This window comes from Strix aluco, chromosome 3 (genome assembly GCF_031877795.1).
Source record: "Strix aluco isolate bStrAlu1 chromosome 3, bStrAlu1.hap1, whole genome shotgun sequence".
NCBI lineage: Eukaryota > Metazoa > Chordata > Aves > Strigiformes > Strigidae > Strix > Strix aluco.
In genome coordinates, this window is record NC_133933.1 from 75338791 (window position 1) to 75354390 (window position 15600).

The window sequence follows — 15600 nt, forward strand, 5'->3', positions numbered from 1 at the left end:
ATTTTCTTAGCATCTTGAGGGGAGGAAAACCACAGAATTATGAGAGCTTGTTATTGTTATATTTGCTTTTTACAGATGTCTCACTTTACGAATGAGGATGAAGCTCTGTTACAGTCTATGCTTAGACAGTTGCTGCACAGTGTGAAGGAAAAAATCACTGGAGCCCCATCAGTAGAATGTGCAGAAGAGATTCTCTTGCATTTGGAGGAAACAGATGAGAATTTTCACAAGTAAAAATATGTTTGCTTTTTTTAATATTTTGAAGGACGTGAAAAGTGTTAAACTATATTATTACTGGGAAATGTTTACAATTTGTATAGCTGTGTAAATGTGTATGTACTTATATATATATATTCCTTCACTAGTCAACTCGCAAAAGATAATAATTTAGAGAATAAAATTAACGTTGCTATTTTTCTGTTTTTTTTTTCACTCTTGGTAATGTATTTTTTACTGTAATAGCAATTGATGAGCTGTTTGTGAGAGAGGAATTTACAAAACAACTTAGCTCTGATGCATGTGTACATGTAATGCACTAAATGCAACATGCAAACAGAAGCTAGAAGAAATCCTCACTGAAGACTGTCAGGCAGTATTTTTGACACCTGCTAGACAATATAGTTTTGTTTCTCAAAAGGTACATTTTCAGAAGGCTATTTGGCTTCTATATTTGATTGTTCTGTCTGGCTTATGTTACTGAACTGTTGTATATCTTATCAGGTAGTTGTCCTTTTAATTTATGTTTTGAATAAAGCTGAAATGTATCTCCATCACACTTCTGTTAAATCAGACTTGACAGTGTGACCTCACTTACATGTGATCTAGATCTCTGGAGCCCACACTCTTCTCTCCTTTCCATGGTATTCTGACTTGTTTATTTTTTTACTACATCAGAGTTTTTAGTATGCATTTATGGTGAGCCAATGGAATATCAAGCTGAAATGCCCTTGAAGACAATAAGGACCAGAGTTCTATGACCTGATTTCTGAGAAAGCAGGTTCCCTGCCTTTTTTCTCAGAGTTGGAATTGTCTACATTATCTGGTTTGCCTAGTTTTTAGCATTGCTTTGTCAGGGGTAGAAGGTAGGTAAAAAGTAAACAAGTGAAATAGAACTAGAGTTTATCTAAAATTTCACTATAATTTATAAACTTTAATGCTTTTGTATCTTCTGAGGATGCTAAATGCTGTCAAATGTATTTTAGCTCAATTTTAATTTGTATTACAGATTGTATCAGATAACACTGTTGGCAGTCTTGCAAAGTTTGAGCACCAGGTTGGGTGATGAGCATGAGAGTAAAAAAGTAGGTTATAAACATATCAAAGTTGAAAATTACATGTAATTTTGAAAATAAAGCATTTTTATCTAAAGGAAGATGTATACAGAAAAAAAAACCCCAAACAACCAAAAGCATACGAAATTACTTCTGTCAGTATTTCTTCTGAGGACTTACTAGGAGAATACCCAGGATGAGGGAGTAATGTCTATAGCTAGTGGAAGCAATGCATACATAGCTTTTCTCTTTAGAACGGTGAAACGATAGCTTTCATTGCTCTTTCTGGTATGTTAAATAATTGGTGACCTATAGATTCTTTCTTTTCATGAGAAAAGTTTTAACTTACATTTAACAGAATATCAAGTGATGCTTTAAATGCAGAATGCGAGCGTTACTCTGTGGCGCTGGAATATTTTTGAGGTATTCTAGTCTTGTTCATGACCTGTGGCAGTATAGGTTGGCTATCATGGAAGGTCAGAGAGCTCATATGGTGGTTTATTAGTGAGACCATTAGGAAACTTTCTCCTTGACCCTTACCCCATCCATCCAGATTGCAAGCTCCTTTATTAGTAGCGTGTGCTTTTGGACTGTCCAATATGCTGGTTCAGCTCAGTATTTTGATCTGCCTCATGGTTATTTTGCCTCAGTAATTTTATCAGATTTTGAGGCCTTACTTTTTCCTTTGTTCCCACTTTGATGTAAAAAAGACAGAAACACAGGATCCTCAGAAAGCTAATAAAAAGGAAAATTGAATCGAGTTTAGAATTTATGTGCAGTAGTAGAAATCAGGACTTCTAACTATGTAAGTAGCATGTTTTCTGTTGTATTGTTTCCTTAAAGTCCTCAAGTTTTTTAACTTTTTTTTTTTTTTTTTGCCTCCTTGGTGCTTCCTTCGTAAGCCCAGCCAGATCAGTCTGACTTGATTCTGCATGTGAAGAAGTAGTTCGGTCATTATTGAAACACTTAGTTGTTACAAAACATTTTTAAGGTAGAAGAATGATGCAGAAGATCAAGGCTAGGACATCAAGCAGACATAAACTTAGTGGCATGAATAATTATGTGATTGATGTGTACTTCAGAGTGAAGCAGTTGCTGCAAAAATGTATACCCTAGAAATGTTACTGTCATAAAACAAATGGGAGAAAGTTTTATGAAAGCTTTCATTCAGTGGAGAGTTGTGTGCAATTTCATTATTGTAGAAGTAAAAAGCCAGACTTGAAGACAAATGAAAATGCAAATAAACATGTTTGCATCTTTCTTGAAATACACTTCTTGTATTTCTGTTACTTTCATTGAGAACAAAAGTGATGTAGGAATGGAAATAACTGGGAAAAAAGCCAAAAAAGGCTGTTATACCTGATGAAACTGGAGGTAGGCAATCCAGTGAGGAAGTAGGTATCGTTATACATTAAAAAAGTAAGCACAGAAAATTGTGTCTTGTATCTTGAATGTAGTCTGCTTTATTTATTTAATATCCAAGAAAGGCAAAAGCTGCTGCCTGTTTGTAACAGTTCCTTTTATTTGCATTTGCATTTTATAGCTTTGGACTCTGTACCTACAAAACAGTACTGTACTCTGTCCAAAACAATGAACTGTTTTATTTGAATTTTTCTCACTCTATTTATCCAAATTAATACAAAGTAGTTGCACACCTGCGTCTGATACAATGAAATTAGAATGATGCATCTACTGTTTATGTATGATTACTTTTTTTGTGTGTTTGTTTGCTTTGTCCTTTATACAAATCAGAAGACCAAAAAAAATATTATATATTCTGAGCACTACTTTTTTAGCATTTTCTATAGCTAATAGAGCCTGAGGACCCAGTGAGAGTCTTTTGTTTGAAATCCCCCTCTGATTATTCTTTTGTTTAAACAAGTTTCTGTGAGTATCTAATAATAAGAGCGCAAAGTGCCAGTTTCCTTGCATTTAACATATACGTGTAATCACAGACAGCTAGTTTGTCAATTTGAGATCTGCATACTGTCATGACACACAGACTTGCATAAGCCTTAGACATGCTCAAATGCTGGAATTTATAAATTGTGTTTTCTATGTTTCTTCTCATTTTGTACATGTACTGCATAAATACTAATACCAGGTGGATATACTGTAAGACAATGCTATATGTTCAGGATGCTCCAAGGAATGTTTCTTTTGGAATTTTAAATTAGAGATTTCTTGATACTGTGATTTTTGTCTACAAGACCTTAACCTTTTGTCTGAGTAGATTTTTACATTTAGAAACAGCACAAAAGGAAATCAGAAACTCTTTGGTATTGTTTCTTCCTGGAGTATGCTGATAATGACCATATTAAAGAAAATCAAATGTAATTGTGTTTTTTAGACTGTTGAAGTTTATTTCTGTGCAAGTCGTAAACCCTTACTTTAAAGTAGCAGGTCTGCTGGGTGAGAAGATAGCTGATGTTAATATGTAGAAAATGTTTGATGATGAGCTCAAGGACATCTGTTACATTTTAGTTTTGTGTATTTGTTGCAGCTATGAGTTTGTGAAATACCTTAGACAATATATAAATAATACTGTGGGATCTGTGATTGAAGAAGAAACAGAAAAGTGTACTTCTGCTCAAAATCAGGGCGAGGTATCTGGCTATGACACACTTGTCCAACATGTTACCAAGAAGACCCGTGAATCAAAAGAGTGAGTATATACATGTAATTCACGTTTTTGTTTCTTCTTGGTCTTTGTCGTCCTTTCTCCTTTCCAGAACTTGTTCTGAAAAAATAAATGCTGAACCAATGGGTTACAAAAGTGATTCTTTGCTTTCAAAAATCAGTGCTAAGCAATTCAGATATTCCTACCCTACGTTGCAATTTGTCATGGTTTGTCTCACTCTGGAATTAAGATTATGAGCTATTGCATAAAAAGATTGGTAGCAAATCTATGAAGTTTTTGAGGTATCTAGCACTGGATTTGAGCAGGGGTAAGATTTCAGACAAGAATCACTATTTCATACTATTTCACTAGCAGCAAATTAAATTCGGTTGTGATATGGAAGTTGGCCTAAAGGAAAAATTGGTTTTATTAGGTACTGAAGTTTGTTAATTTCCTTAGATATTGGTGGAGAATCTGCATGAGAATGTTGTTTTCTAAAAAAAGTAAATTAGAATACATATGTGTATTTTTTAAGATCGCTTCCTTGGGATCTAGTCAGGTGTCCTATAAGAGTAATATGTTCAGTAAGATCTGCTTGACCAGTTTAAAAACTGAGGTTTGAGCTATCTTGCTTTGTATTTTAGTGTACATGCAGATACTTGTGTAGTGCTGTCCATGTAATGTAAAATTGATATGTGGACCAACTGTATAATTATCCAAGATTTTTTTTGACTCAGACTGTCAGATGGCCAGAAATCAGTAGGTGTGCAAAACCACATGTCAGCGTATTACAGGGTCTATGGTCCAGGATAATTGGCTTTTGAACACCTTATTTAGTAAAGAAGCTTTAAGTAGAAAAACCTCTGTGAGTACCAGTTAAATTCTTTTATTTGTCATCTCTTCCCTACTAACTTTATTCACCTTCTATGGACATTAAACTAACTTTTCCTTGGAAAACAGAGGCTGGTAGCTACCTTACTGAATTTTCATGCCTTGGATTTTGAGTTTGCGTAGGCAGATGATTGCTGTGATTCTTTAAAGCAGTGATCAGGAGTACTTATAAAATGGATTTTAGAATATACAGCTGTTACTTCTGGAAAATATGTAAAACTTCAAATATTTAGTCTATGCATCACGTTTGTTTCAGAATTCCTGCACAAATTCTAACTACATCATAATGCTTAAAGCAGCTCTAAAAGTATTGCTGCTTTAATTAAAAGAGACAGTTTACTTTTGTCATCATGGTGAATCAGATCCTTGCCTCTCTATTTTTAATTGTCATAGAGAGCCATGATGAGGGCTTTACTGAGGTTGAACCATTACAATGTGAAAACAATGAAATGAAAGTGAGCACCTGAAATGGTGAATATTGAAGAATTAGTAACAACCAACCCCCCATTATTTTAGCATCAGTGGTCATTTTTATGTGTTATAGAGGAAGAAAACAAAAAAGACAATTTTTGTCTCATATTTTAGCCACTAAAACAATTTTATGTGCTACTTCAGCTAAACTATTTTTTTCACTCATTTTTAGTGCATAATCTTAACTTCATCTGTCTTTTTAGTGGTACTAGGCTTTTGCTGGGATGCCTGTTTACTATGTATCCTCAGTAAGAAAGAAATTAAAAAATAGCGTATGTTTCTGTTCTAGATTTTGTGTTTGTTTTCAAGTTTCTTCTACAGAAGTACACAGAAATATGTTTTAATGAACCACGCCTTTATAGGGCCCTTTTCTTGTCACCTGTCTACAAGTATTCTGAACTCTGAGCATTGTTTGGTCTCACTTTGATGGTCCAGATATCATTTCAGGATCATTCAAGGTTCCAGTTTTGTTCTTTGTTCATTGTTCATTTTCTGGGGGTAGGTAGTATGCCTAAAGGTATTTATGAAGAAAAATATATTAAGGAATTTAACTCCTTAGTACTACATTCTGTATTTTCAAAGTACAGTCACTTATGTTAGCAAGCAGTTCTTAATCAACTGTACTTGGCTTTTATTTTCACCTAGAAAATAGATGTTAGGATGATTGTTTTTCAGATTATGCTATTTGTGTCTTTTTGTTTCAAGGATCAGGACCTTGGGGTTCTTGTGCTCGTTAAAGTTGGTAGAAGATGCTGGAATGAACTAAATATGTCTGTATCTTATATTTTTAATTTGAGAGGTAGGAGGATATTAAAGCACAATATGGTAATTTATATCTCTGGTGACTGTAAAATAAGTAATAGTAGCCTTAAAGTAAAAAATAATTGGAAATAAAATACCAACATTTTAGAATAGGATGTTTTTCTGAAGGAGCTTTTATTTTGAATTGCTTCCTTGTGGATATTATTATATAACTTAGAAAAACCCTGGTTTTGTTGAAAGAAAATTGGTTTGGCTGTATGACCTGTACTCAAGATCTTGAATCAAGATGATGTGTTCTCTTCTATTGGTTCTGCTCAAGGCTTATAGCAGAAGCAAAGTTGGATGTTGAACCTGAAGAAACATAAACAGTAACAAGGATGAGAACTGGTCTGTTTTCTCAGGGACGGATTCTCCCTTTTGGTGTTTCTTAAGAACCTCAGAACAGGATCATGTTAATGGTATTTCATTGAATCGTTTTAGAAGGGCAAAAAGGAATTTTATTATAATTTTAAAATATAGTTATCTGAAACATTTAAGGTACATATATGTTTTGTTGTTCATTTTGGGTTTGCATTTGTTTTTTATTAATTTCTGTAAAGTCGGTGAGTTTGGGTTTAAATAACATTATGCCACATTCAGTTATTCATGATTTAGTGAATTATTTTTTTAATTAGTGATTTTTATGCTCTTTAATATTAAAATCATCTTTACTTTGAAGATACAGAGAAATGATGCATGCCTTGAAGAATGTCATGATGGTTGTGGTAGAATCTTTGATTAACAAGTTTGAAGAAGATCAGATGCGTAATAAGGAGCTGGATAGTAAAACAAAGAAAGAACATCAGAGTGGCTGTTACACTGAGAACTGTTCTGACAGTGACTCCTCGTTCAACCAAGTACAATGTGTTTTCTCTCTATGTTACAAAATAAGCATGGTACTGCAAAATTGTTAAGTTTCTGTCAGTGAAGATTGAGAACAGGCCTAGAAAAAGATTCATCCTTTCTATCTTTGATATATCCTAAAATGAATTAATTGCCTTTCTTTCGGTCTGAAGTACTAAGCTTATACTAGCTATCTAACCTTTAAGCAGCATATGCTAGACGACATTAATATGATGCCCATATGTTTAAAGTACCTATCTAAGTACTGTGTAGAAAAAGATAAAATATGGTAAAGGCAATACATCATCAAACTTGTGATTTTGCTTAAGGAGCCAAGTAATGTGCAGTTCATTTGCAGACTACTGCGCTATGCTGTATTACTTACTGAATGAATTACTATAAGGAATTTTATGAAGATACAGGAAACTTTTAAGTAAAGAAAAGCAAAATATGTAACAGTAATTTTGCTGTAAATTTAACTTTGGGCAAACAGCAGAAAACATTTAGAATGTTGACTTTATTGTTAAATTAGTATAAATGTTGAAGTCCTAATTATTAAAAGTAAATTAGATACCAGAAAGACTGCTTTTAATCTTCTGCTGTTCGGTTTAATAAAACATACTAATGATCATTTTACGATGTGTATTACAGAGTTACACGTTCATGAGTCAAGAACAGTTGCAGCTGCTTGTAGAAAGGCTTGACCCTATTCAGCCTAAGGAAGTAAGTTTAAAAGAAGAAATAAAATGTTAATACAAAAGAATGTTTGACATATTGTAAACCAGACTGTACGTACGTAAGAGTTCATATGTACCTAAGTGGAATCTTGTCTTTGTTGGCACATATATCTTGGCTTCAGTGCAGCAAATGCTCTGCAGTGCAGTATTTCATTGTTCATAACCATCTGGTTCAAAAGCTAGTGTTGCAACAAGTATCTTTGTTTTGTTAGGAGTTTATGTGCAATAGGTGGGCATTTTTAGTTTGGAAAAAGTTGTTCTGTGAGAAATAGTTATTGAAGCTTATGTTCCTATATACGTGCCCCTTGCCCTTCTTGGTAACTTCTGTGTTGTCCTTTGTGTTACCCCTATCAGAAGAGAGAGATGCCTGCTGATTTGCCAACAAGCTGCTGCCAGATGGAATATATAAAAGTCCAAGTTAGGCCTGCCTTCCTGTCAGTGGCAGTAATAATTTGGGTCTCTAACCACCAATCAGCACCAGCTGCTGATATTTTTGAAGCCTGAAGAAACATCATTTTGAGAGAGTTGTCTCAGTAAGATTTGTTTGAGATTGTCTGGCAGTTGAAAAAGGCCTGGTAGATGGGAACTGGTATAAACATTGTGATTGAGTTTTCTGAGAAAACCAGGTAAATGTCTGATGCTATTAAATATTGTTAAAATTTCCTACAGTTTGTTTCAGTAATATGAAATAAATTACTAGAGATTACAGTTGTGTACAAATAGAACAAAAAAAAGTTATTTGAAATTAGGTAGATTATAATGCTGATGAAAATTCAGCAGTAAAACATAGTGTCTAGTAACTGTTTGTACTTTCCTGTATTTTTTACAGAGCTGCTAGGCACATTTGTAGTATTTGTGGATAGTTTCTTATATTCCCTGATAAAAAATTATTTGATTACAACCAGAAAGTAAAACATAATCCTTGCATCCACTACTGAAAACCTATATAAAATGGTTTTGTTGCTTCTTCAAATATATGTTTGGGTTTTTTTTTTTCTCAGTGATGTAGTGTTTTGTCTAAATCATCATAAAAAATATAGGAGTAGATAAGTATTCTGGAATTCCTTATCTTTTCTACAGATGAGGATGAGTTTCTTCGTTTCTCCAAATTATTTGGTGTTTATCTTTTTGACCACTTCAGGTTCGCCAAGAAGCATTGCAGACACTGTGCTTTGCCCCTCCCTCTGATATACTGAACTCTGAGAGTTGGCCAAATCTGCGTAAGCATCTAACAACGTCTCTGTCAGATCCTGATGCAGCCTTCAGTGTAAGCTAATGTTCTGTATTTAGTTACCAGATGTGTAGCCTTAGTAAAGAGTACTGAAGAGGAATAAGAAGTTACATATGTATTATGAGTAGTCCATTAGGGACCCAAGACATTTTATTATTTGTGTATGTATCAGATAAACTTTTTGAAGTAAAAGAGCTACATGATTCCAGTAGGTCTGGATTTAAAGGACTCAACAGGCTTTCAATACGAATTTTAGGGGCTGGAATACTCACTTACATATCTTTCAATGGGAATGAAGAAGCTTAAATGTCTTTTAGCAAACAGACATACAGAAGAGTTTTGTCAATTTTTTGTAAAACATGTCATGTTAATATTTCCTATTTAAGTCAGGTATATGCTCCATGACGATGAGAAAATGATACATAGCAATATTACAGGGGCACTGATGAAGGAAAAAAAAAAGGCAGCTGTTTAAACTGCTTTTAGTTATTTATTATGCCGATTAACCCTTTCTTTGAGTTTTAAAGTCATTATCAAATAAATATGAAAGTTGCTCCAGCTGCTGAATGTATTTTTCTTTTGGCTTAGAAGGTCTACCGTTTCTTTTGATGCAGTGCTAATCACAAGTCATTGGTACGTTTAATAACATAAAAACATTAATGTTACTGGAAAAGCAGAGTAATATTCCCTGATCTGCTTCTTTGTATCTCAGTGAGGCTTTGCATTGGTATTGTCAGTTAAAGTATTCGAGTAAAATTTCCTTCGGACTGTATGTTTCTGTGGTCGTAAACTGTATATTTTTATAAAATATGCTTCACATCTGTAGAGATATCTGAGCAATGTTTAATATAAAAAATAATGCCACTATGTTGATTATTGTGCAATAGTAATCCACAGTTGCATGACTATTTAATACATTGCTGGCTTTTTCTCCCTTAGGAGAAAATTCTTAGGTTCTATGCAAAAACCTTTTCTTCTTCTCCATTTAATATGACAAGAGAAGTCTATACAAGTTTAGGTATGTGCATTTAATTACGTTTAAAACAATGAGTCATGTTCTTCCTGAAAATCAGTAAACTTTCATAATGAAGCTGTGTAATACAATCTGTTTTGCCACTATTGTCATGGAGGTGAGGGTTTTTTTTAATTTATTTTCTTTTTTAGCAAGACACTTGGAGTTGTACTTTCTTTCTGGAGAATATTCTCTTCGTATTTCAGCTGGTCTGGATGTATCTAACACAGACATAAGTCATTTACTTAAAAAGGTATAAATGAACTTTCCATACCTTTTTTTTTTTTTTTTTTTTTTTTTGGTCATTGTTGAAACATCATGCATTATTTATTTTGTAATTTTAATAATTATGTTTTCAGGTCCGCCTTTTAAATGAGTACCAAAAAGAAGCTCCGTCTTCCTGGATTCGTCATCCAGAAAAGTATTTCACCTTCAAAAACCTGTCACTGTTCCTTAATTTAATGATTTTTGACATATAATTAGATACATACGATTTTAGCAAAAGGTTGATTACAGGATGCACAGATGACTGGTCAGTGATAAGAGGGGGAAATATAAATAGAGGGTGGGAAAGGTGGAATAGGGAAGTTGCATAGGAGTAGTCATGGGTCATATTAAGCTGCTTACTTAGCTTCTGAAGTGTTTTAAGTGCTTTCTTAACAAAAATAATTTGTATGTTTAACAAAGTAACAAGTGTAATAAAATATGTAATCGTGTAGGAGAATACACATCTATGTTGTTATTAGTTTTGTTCATGGTAATACAAAGAACCAATATCCTTACAAGATCAAATAAAGATAGTGTTGTTGATACTTATGATTTATCTGAACAGTGAAGTTTTACCAGAAATTTGTTCCTGAGTATTACTGGTGGAAATTTTTTTTCTATTTGTGTCATAAGGTACATGGAAGAAGTAGTGGAGAGTACCTTGTCACTTCTGTCAGTAAAACATGAGCCTAATCATCCTGCCTCTCCAGATTTTTTGAGTCCGGTCTACTTCTTGGCTTTGCTAGATATCAAAGCAGTATGGTTTAAAAAGTGGACGGTAAGCAAAAAAACCCCACACAACAAATCCGTCACTTGTTCATGTCTGACATGTATTTTGAAAAGTTTGATTTATGACTTATTATCACAGACCTATTGTGACCTTATAACAACCTGTAATGAGCACCGTAATTAAGGAAGTCTGGGAGTTTTTAGGCATTTGTGTCCTTTGCTCTTCAACACTACTCTCTCCCTCCATTTCTATTCAGTTACTAGTTTTCATAAAATTTCTGAGAACCTACTGCTGTTTGGGACTTCAGTCTCTTTGTGATAATTGACTGAGCTATCAACAGATGCAAATATTTTTCTGGAAGAAGTGATGAGCATGAAAGTACAGTTATATATATCATATGCTGCACACAACTTCCTAAATTCCAGTGGACATCAGAGCTTTTCTGCAACCTACCATGTATATTTTATAATTTAGGATTTACATAGCAATGTCAAAACATGTAGTCTAACATTCCAGTGTAGTTATTGTTTTTCTGTTTATTGCATGTTCTGCTACATATTTTTCTAATGACATAGGGTTTTTTTGATCATCTTAAATGCACTGCAGACAAAAGGCCTAGTTGAGTATAATACTGGTTTACACAAGCTGGAGTTCAATATATTGAATATGTACTGTGCACGGGATCCCTAATAGAATTGGAGATAATTACTACTTTTTAATTTTAGAATAAAACTTACATGTTTGAAGTTGACACTAGGTCTTCTTTGTCATTTTAGCATGCATATTACAGCAGAACAGTGGTACTTAGGCTTTTGGAAAAGAAATATAAATCTTTGGTAAGTATTTCCCAAGGCAAATGTACTTGGAACTTGTTCTTGCTTTGCACACTGTGGTTTGAGCACTTTTTTCTTTTTTCACTTTTGTTCCATGTTGTTTAGCTAGATGAGCCTTTTTGCTTTTTTTTTTTTAAATTTCTCTTTGCTTAAGTGAATCATTGTTAAATTCAAAGAAGGGTATGTGACAGCTCTGAGTAAGGGGAAATCTGGACGTTTTATAGCAGGAGTTTGATTAGGATTATTATTTATTAATTCCTTCTGTTGCATTCATATTTAGAATTGTTGCTGACAATGTATAAAAAATAGCAAATGGTGCATGGAAAAATGTCATAAAAGCTCTGTTGAATTCGGATTTTTGATGGAAAGAGACTAAAAAACAACCATTGTGTTCTTTAAGTTGTGATATGAAGTATTAAGGATTCAGTGTCAGCAAGATAAAGCAAACTGCGAAAACATCTTTAGTAATGTAGGTGTTAATCCTGTCACATATTCTGTACGGTCAGATCTCCTGACTGGGATGGAAGTTTCATTGTTTTCAGTAAGACCAGTATAGATGTGAGATCCATTCATATAGACAGGACTTTGACTATGTTTTGTAAAATCTTGTTATACAAATGAAATATAATGTAAAATGCAAGTGACTGATAAAACCTTAGGATGGGAAACAAGGATACAGACAAGTATAAAAGGTGTTTCTCTTGTTTGTCTGTGTGCATAGAACAGCATAGACTAAAGCATGTTCCATGCCACAAAAAGTTTATAATAGGAAACCCATGAGCAGGGTCATCTAATCTAATTTATAAGCATAGAGTAAACATCCGATTAAGTATTTTTTTAATGACATATGTCTGTATATTTTACTTACACTTGTGAATAAATCTTATCAGCTCCAAACGGTAATAAATCTGAATGTATTTCTTTGTTCATATATTTGTGATTCTTTTCTAAGTCCATGCTGATAATTTTTAAACTTTTATATACATTGATTAGATGATAATGCTATGATAATGATACAACACTTTTGCAAACAACAGCAATAGCACTGACAGCACCTAAGGACCAAACTTACATTTTAGTAAGTGCATTCAAGACAAAGTTTTTGACATGTGGAAAATGAAAGTCTTCCCTCGTAACAACGATATGTCAATCACAGATTGCCATTAACTTCTCAAAATACTTGCATGTTCTCTGTAGTCTTTTTCATAGATTGTCTTAGTGCTTACAGAGCTGATAGTGTGATAATGTAATAATACTGGCAATACGTTTTAATAGCCCTGTACAATTTTTGACTCCTGTTGGTTAATCTATCCAAACCACTGAAACATGAGGTAATTGCAGTGAAGCGGATATTTAGGTTCTTGTGTTAAAGGACAGTACTTGTATCCAAGAGACAATGACTTTATTTTAAAATACCAGGTATTTTATTATTTTGTGCTTTTTTCCTCAGATTAATGCAGCTGTCCAGCAATGTCTTGATTATTTTGAATTTTGCAAGGCAGCAGTTAATAAAAGTTCCAGAGTCAGTGACTTCTCCCAGCAGCATTGTAGTGAGTATCTTTGCATGTTTTTCATTATATGGACATACATCCACATTCTCTAGGTCTTTGAATATGCTACCTCAAGAGGAAGGCATTCTATCTATTCTTTTTCTTCCCAAAATATTGTATGTCTATCTTTTGAGAGAACACTAGTAGTACTCGTTCGTTACTTAAGCTGTCTGTCTTTATATACAAACGATCCACATACATTACAGGTAGTAGCTAGGTACTGTAGAGTAAACTAAAAATGTCAAATTCTAATTTTTTGGTTTTATTGTTAAAGGTGATAAGCAGAACTTTTCTTACACTGGATCAGAATTGCAATACGTCTATTTTGTTCATTCACTGTGCCTTTTAGGAAGATTGTTGATCTATAAGCAAGGCCGAAATCTCTTTCCAGTACAGCTGAAAAATAAAAAAGGTAAGGGAAGGGATGAGGAAAATGGAACCTGTTGTGCCTGGAAACCTTTCTTAGGAGATGGTATAGGTAGTGTTGAGCACCAGCACAGTTTTTTTGATCTTTGATGGATGTGGTTGAATAGATAGCTTTTATCCTTATGTTTACTATATTTTATGTTGAAGGAGAGTTGGATCACTGTGTAAGTGAATCAGTCTTTCTAGGTATGAGTAATATCAAATGGATTGATATAACTGTTTGGAAGAGAGACATGTCCAGAGACCAAACCTGTTTTTCAGTGTGAAACAAAATCAGTATTTCAAGCTAATTGCAAATTGAAAACAACTACTCTGAGCTTAACGTATTAATATGATTAAGGTAAAACAATGGTAGAGGAAAAGGTCGGTACCTATGGAACAGAGGTATTAATAAGGACAGAAGATACGAGATGGTAAAGCTCTTGGACATCCAGAAAAATCTGCATATGGTGATATGTTGTGCAGGGTTGGCAAATGCAAGTGTATGAGGACAATTGTAGTGTTCCATTACATTAATATATCTGTTAATTCAGTGTAGAATTCAAAACATTACTGGATACTAATTCTTAAACTTGTCTTTTGAAGGTGTTTTATCCCTCTGTTTTGAGGATCAGGACTTAATAGATCCAACGTAGAGCAGTTGTGAGGAAGAAACATCTAATCAAGTGCTTTTGTCATTTATGGATTATCTATATAATGCTATTCAAGCAGTGATCCATTGGTGATAGTTGCTTTTTTCTCTCCCCTACAAAAGTAACAGTCTCACCATCTGTCTTCTTAATAGTGTCCTTCTCAGCTTCATAGATAGCAACCCTTTCCTCACGCATTGTACAATTTATTAACATAATTACATTAACCTTGGAGCAATAGTTCCCAACTTGCATTTTAGCTACATTTGTTTTTGTTTCAGACCTGAGGAGGAGTTGTCTGACAGCTTGTCTCTTTTCCAGTTGTTTCATTTAGTCTAATAGCAAGATAATGCTTTTTCCTACAGCCATGTATATTCAGCGTTCATTCAGCGTTCCGAAACGTTGGCTGCTATTTGTTTCAATGGAAGACATGGTAAAATTGCAATTAGCTAAATTGGGTGCAAGATCAGGCCTTGTAAGTTGATCATGAAATACCTTGGTAGAGTCCTAGGCATGTGTGTGTCCTTTGCTTTATCAGTTGTACATATGTTGATTTTCTCAATAAAGCAAAGCATTGCTTGCATAGATTTACAAAATCCATTTTGTTTGTAAAATTAAAGTTGCACTTTAATTTGCAGAGTACTTTCCTTTTTTTTTTTTTTTTTCAATAGATAGTGTATCCATAACCGATCTGTTGGTATTATTTATTCAGCTTATTTATTACTCTCCAAGTTACCCAAAGACAGCTTTGGCAGTGCATACAGGTAAAAATGTTTGTTTTTATAATTATATATATTAACATATATTAATGAGGCAGGTGGTAACTTCTTTTGAAATTTTTAATTGGGGTATGTTACTTGTACAGAATTTTCCTTTCCTCCCTTACCTTTCTTTCTTCCCTCTGTGTTAAATCAGTGCTTAACAAAATCATAATTCAGAAGCATGTACATAGGCCATATAGATATGTTTGTGTAAGTTAAAATCTAAACACATAATTCTTGTGTTCACCAGACAATTATTCTCCAGCAAGTCTTGTTATGGAGATTCTGCAAGTTTTTTGTGATCAAACAGGATGTGCTGCTGAATGGTTATATACGGATGCAGTGATAGATGCCCTACTTCATCCCGTTCAAAGTTTACTGAACGGCACAGAGGTTTGTAGTAATCTTCCAAATAATTTTTAAATCTAGAGAATATTTTTTCTGTATTTTCTGTGTAGAAGATTTATTTAGTCACATGGTAACTACTGTAGTATTTTCTACATTAGCTATTATAGTATGCCTTAAAT

At 33.7% G+C, this 15600-nt stretch overlaps 1 protein-coding gene across 5 annotated transcripts in view; it reads left to right on the forward strand.

The window, feature by feature from the left end:
* Nucleotides 1–15600, forward strand: part of TBC1D32 (TBC1 domain family member 32) — an 89170-nt gene that overhangs the window by 2915 nt on the left and 70655 nt on the right. For 2 of the 5 annotated variants that reach the window (XM_074819232.1, XM_074819233.1), the window contains exons 2-15: nucleotides 76–230; nucleotides 3775–3936; nucleotides 6734–6911; nucleotides 7549–7620; nucleotides 8776–8901; nucleotides 9805–9883; nucleotides 10030–10130; nucleotides 10237–10298; nucleotides 10778–10922; nucleotides 11651–11710; nucleotides 13158–13257; nucleotides 13532–13669; nucleotides 14984–15076; nucleotides 15324–15466. In XM_074819232.1, the coding sequence (XP_074675333.1) occupies nucleotides 76–230; nucleotides 3775–3936; nucleotides 6734–6911; nucleotides 7549–7620; nucleotides 8776–8901; nucleotides 9805–9883; nucleotides 10030–10130; nucleotides 10237–10298; nucleotides 10778–10922; nucleotides 11651–11710; nucleotides 13158–13257; nucleotides 13532–13669; nucleotides 14984–15076; nucleotides 15324–15466 (1614 nt within the window). Of the gene's footprint in view, nucleotides 1–75; nucleotides 231–3774; nucleotides 3937–6733; nucleotides 6912–7548; nucleotides 7621–8007; nucleotides 8168–8775; nucleotides 8902–9804; nucleotides 9884–10029; nucleotides 10131–10236; nucleotides 10299–10777; nucleotides 10923–11650; nucleotides 11711–13157; nucleotides 13258–13531; nucleotides 13670–14983; nucleotides 15077–15323; nucleotides 15467–15600 lie in introns of those variants that run through there. The other 3 variants (XM_074819234.1, XM_074819235.1, XM_074819236.1) reach the window with 3 other exon arrangements.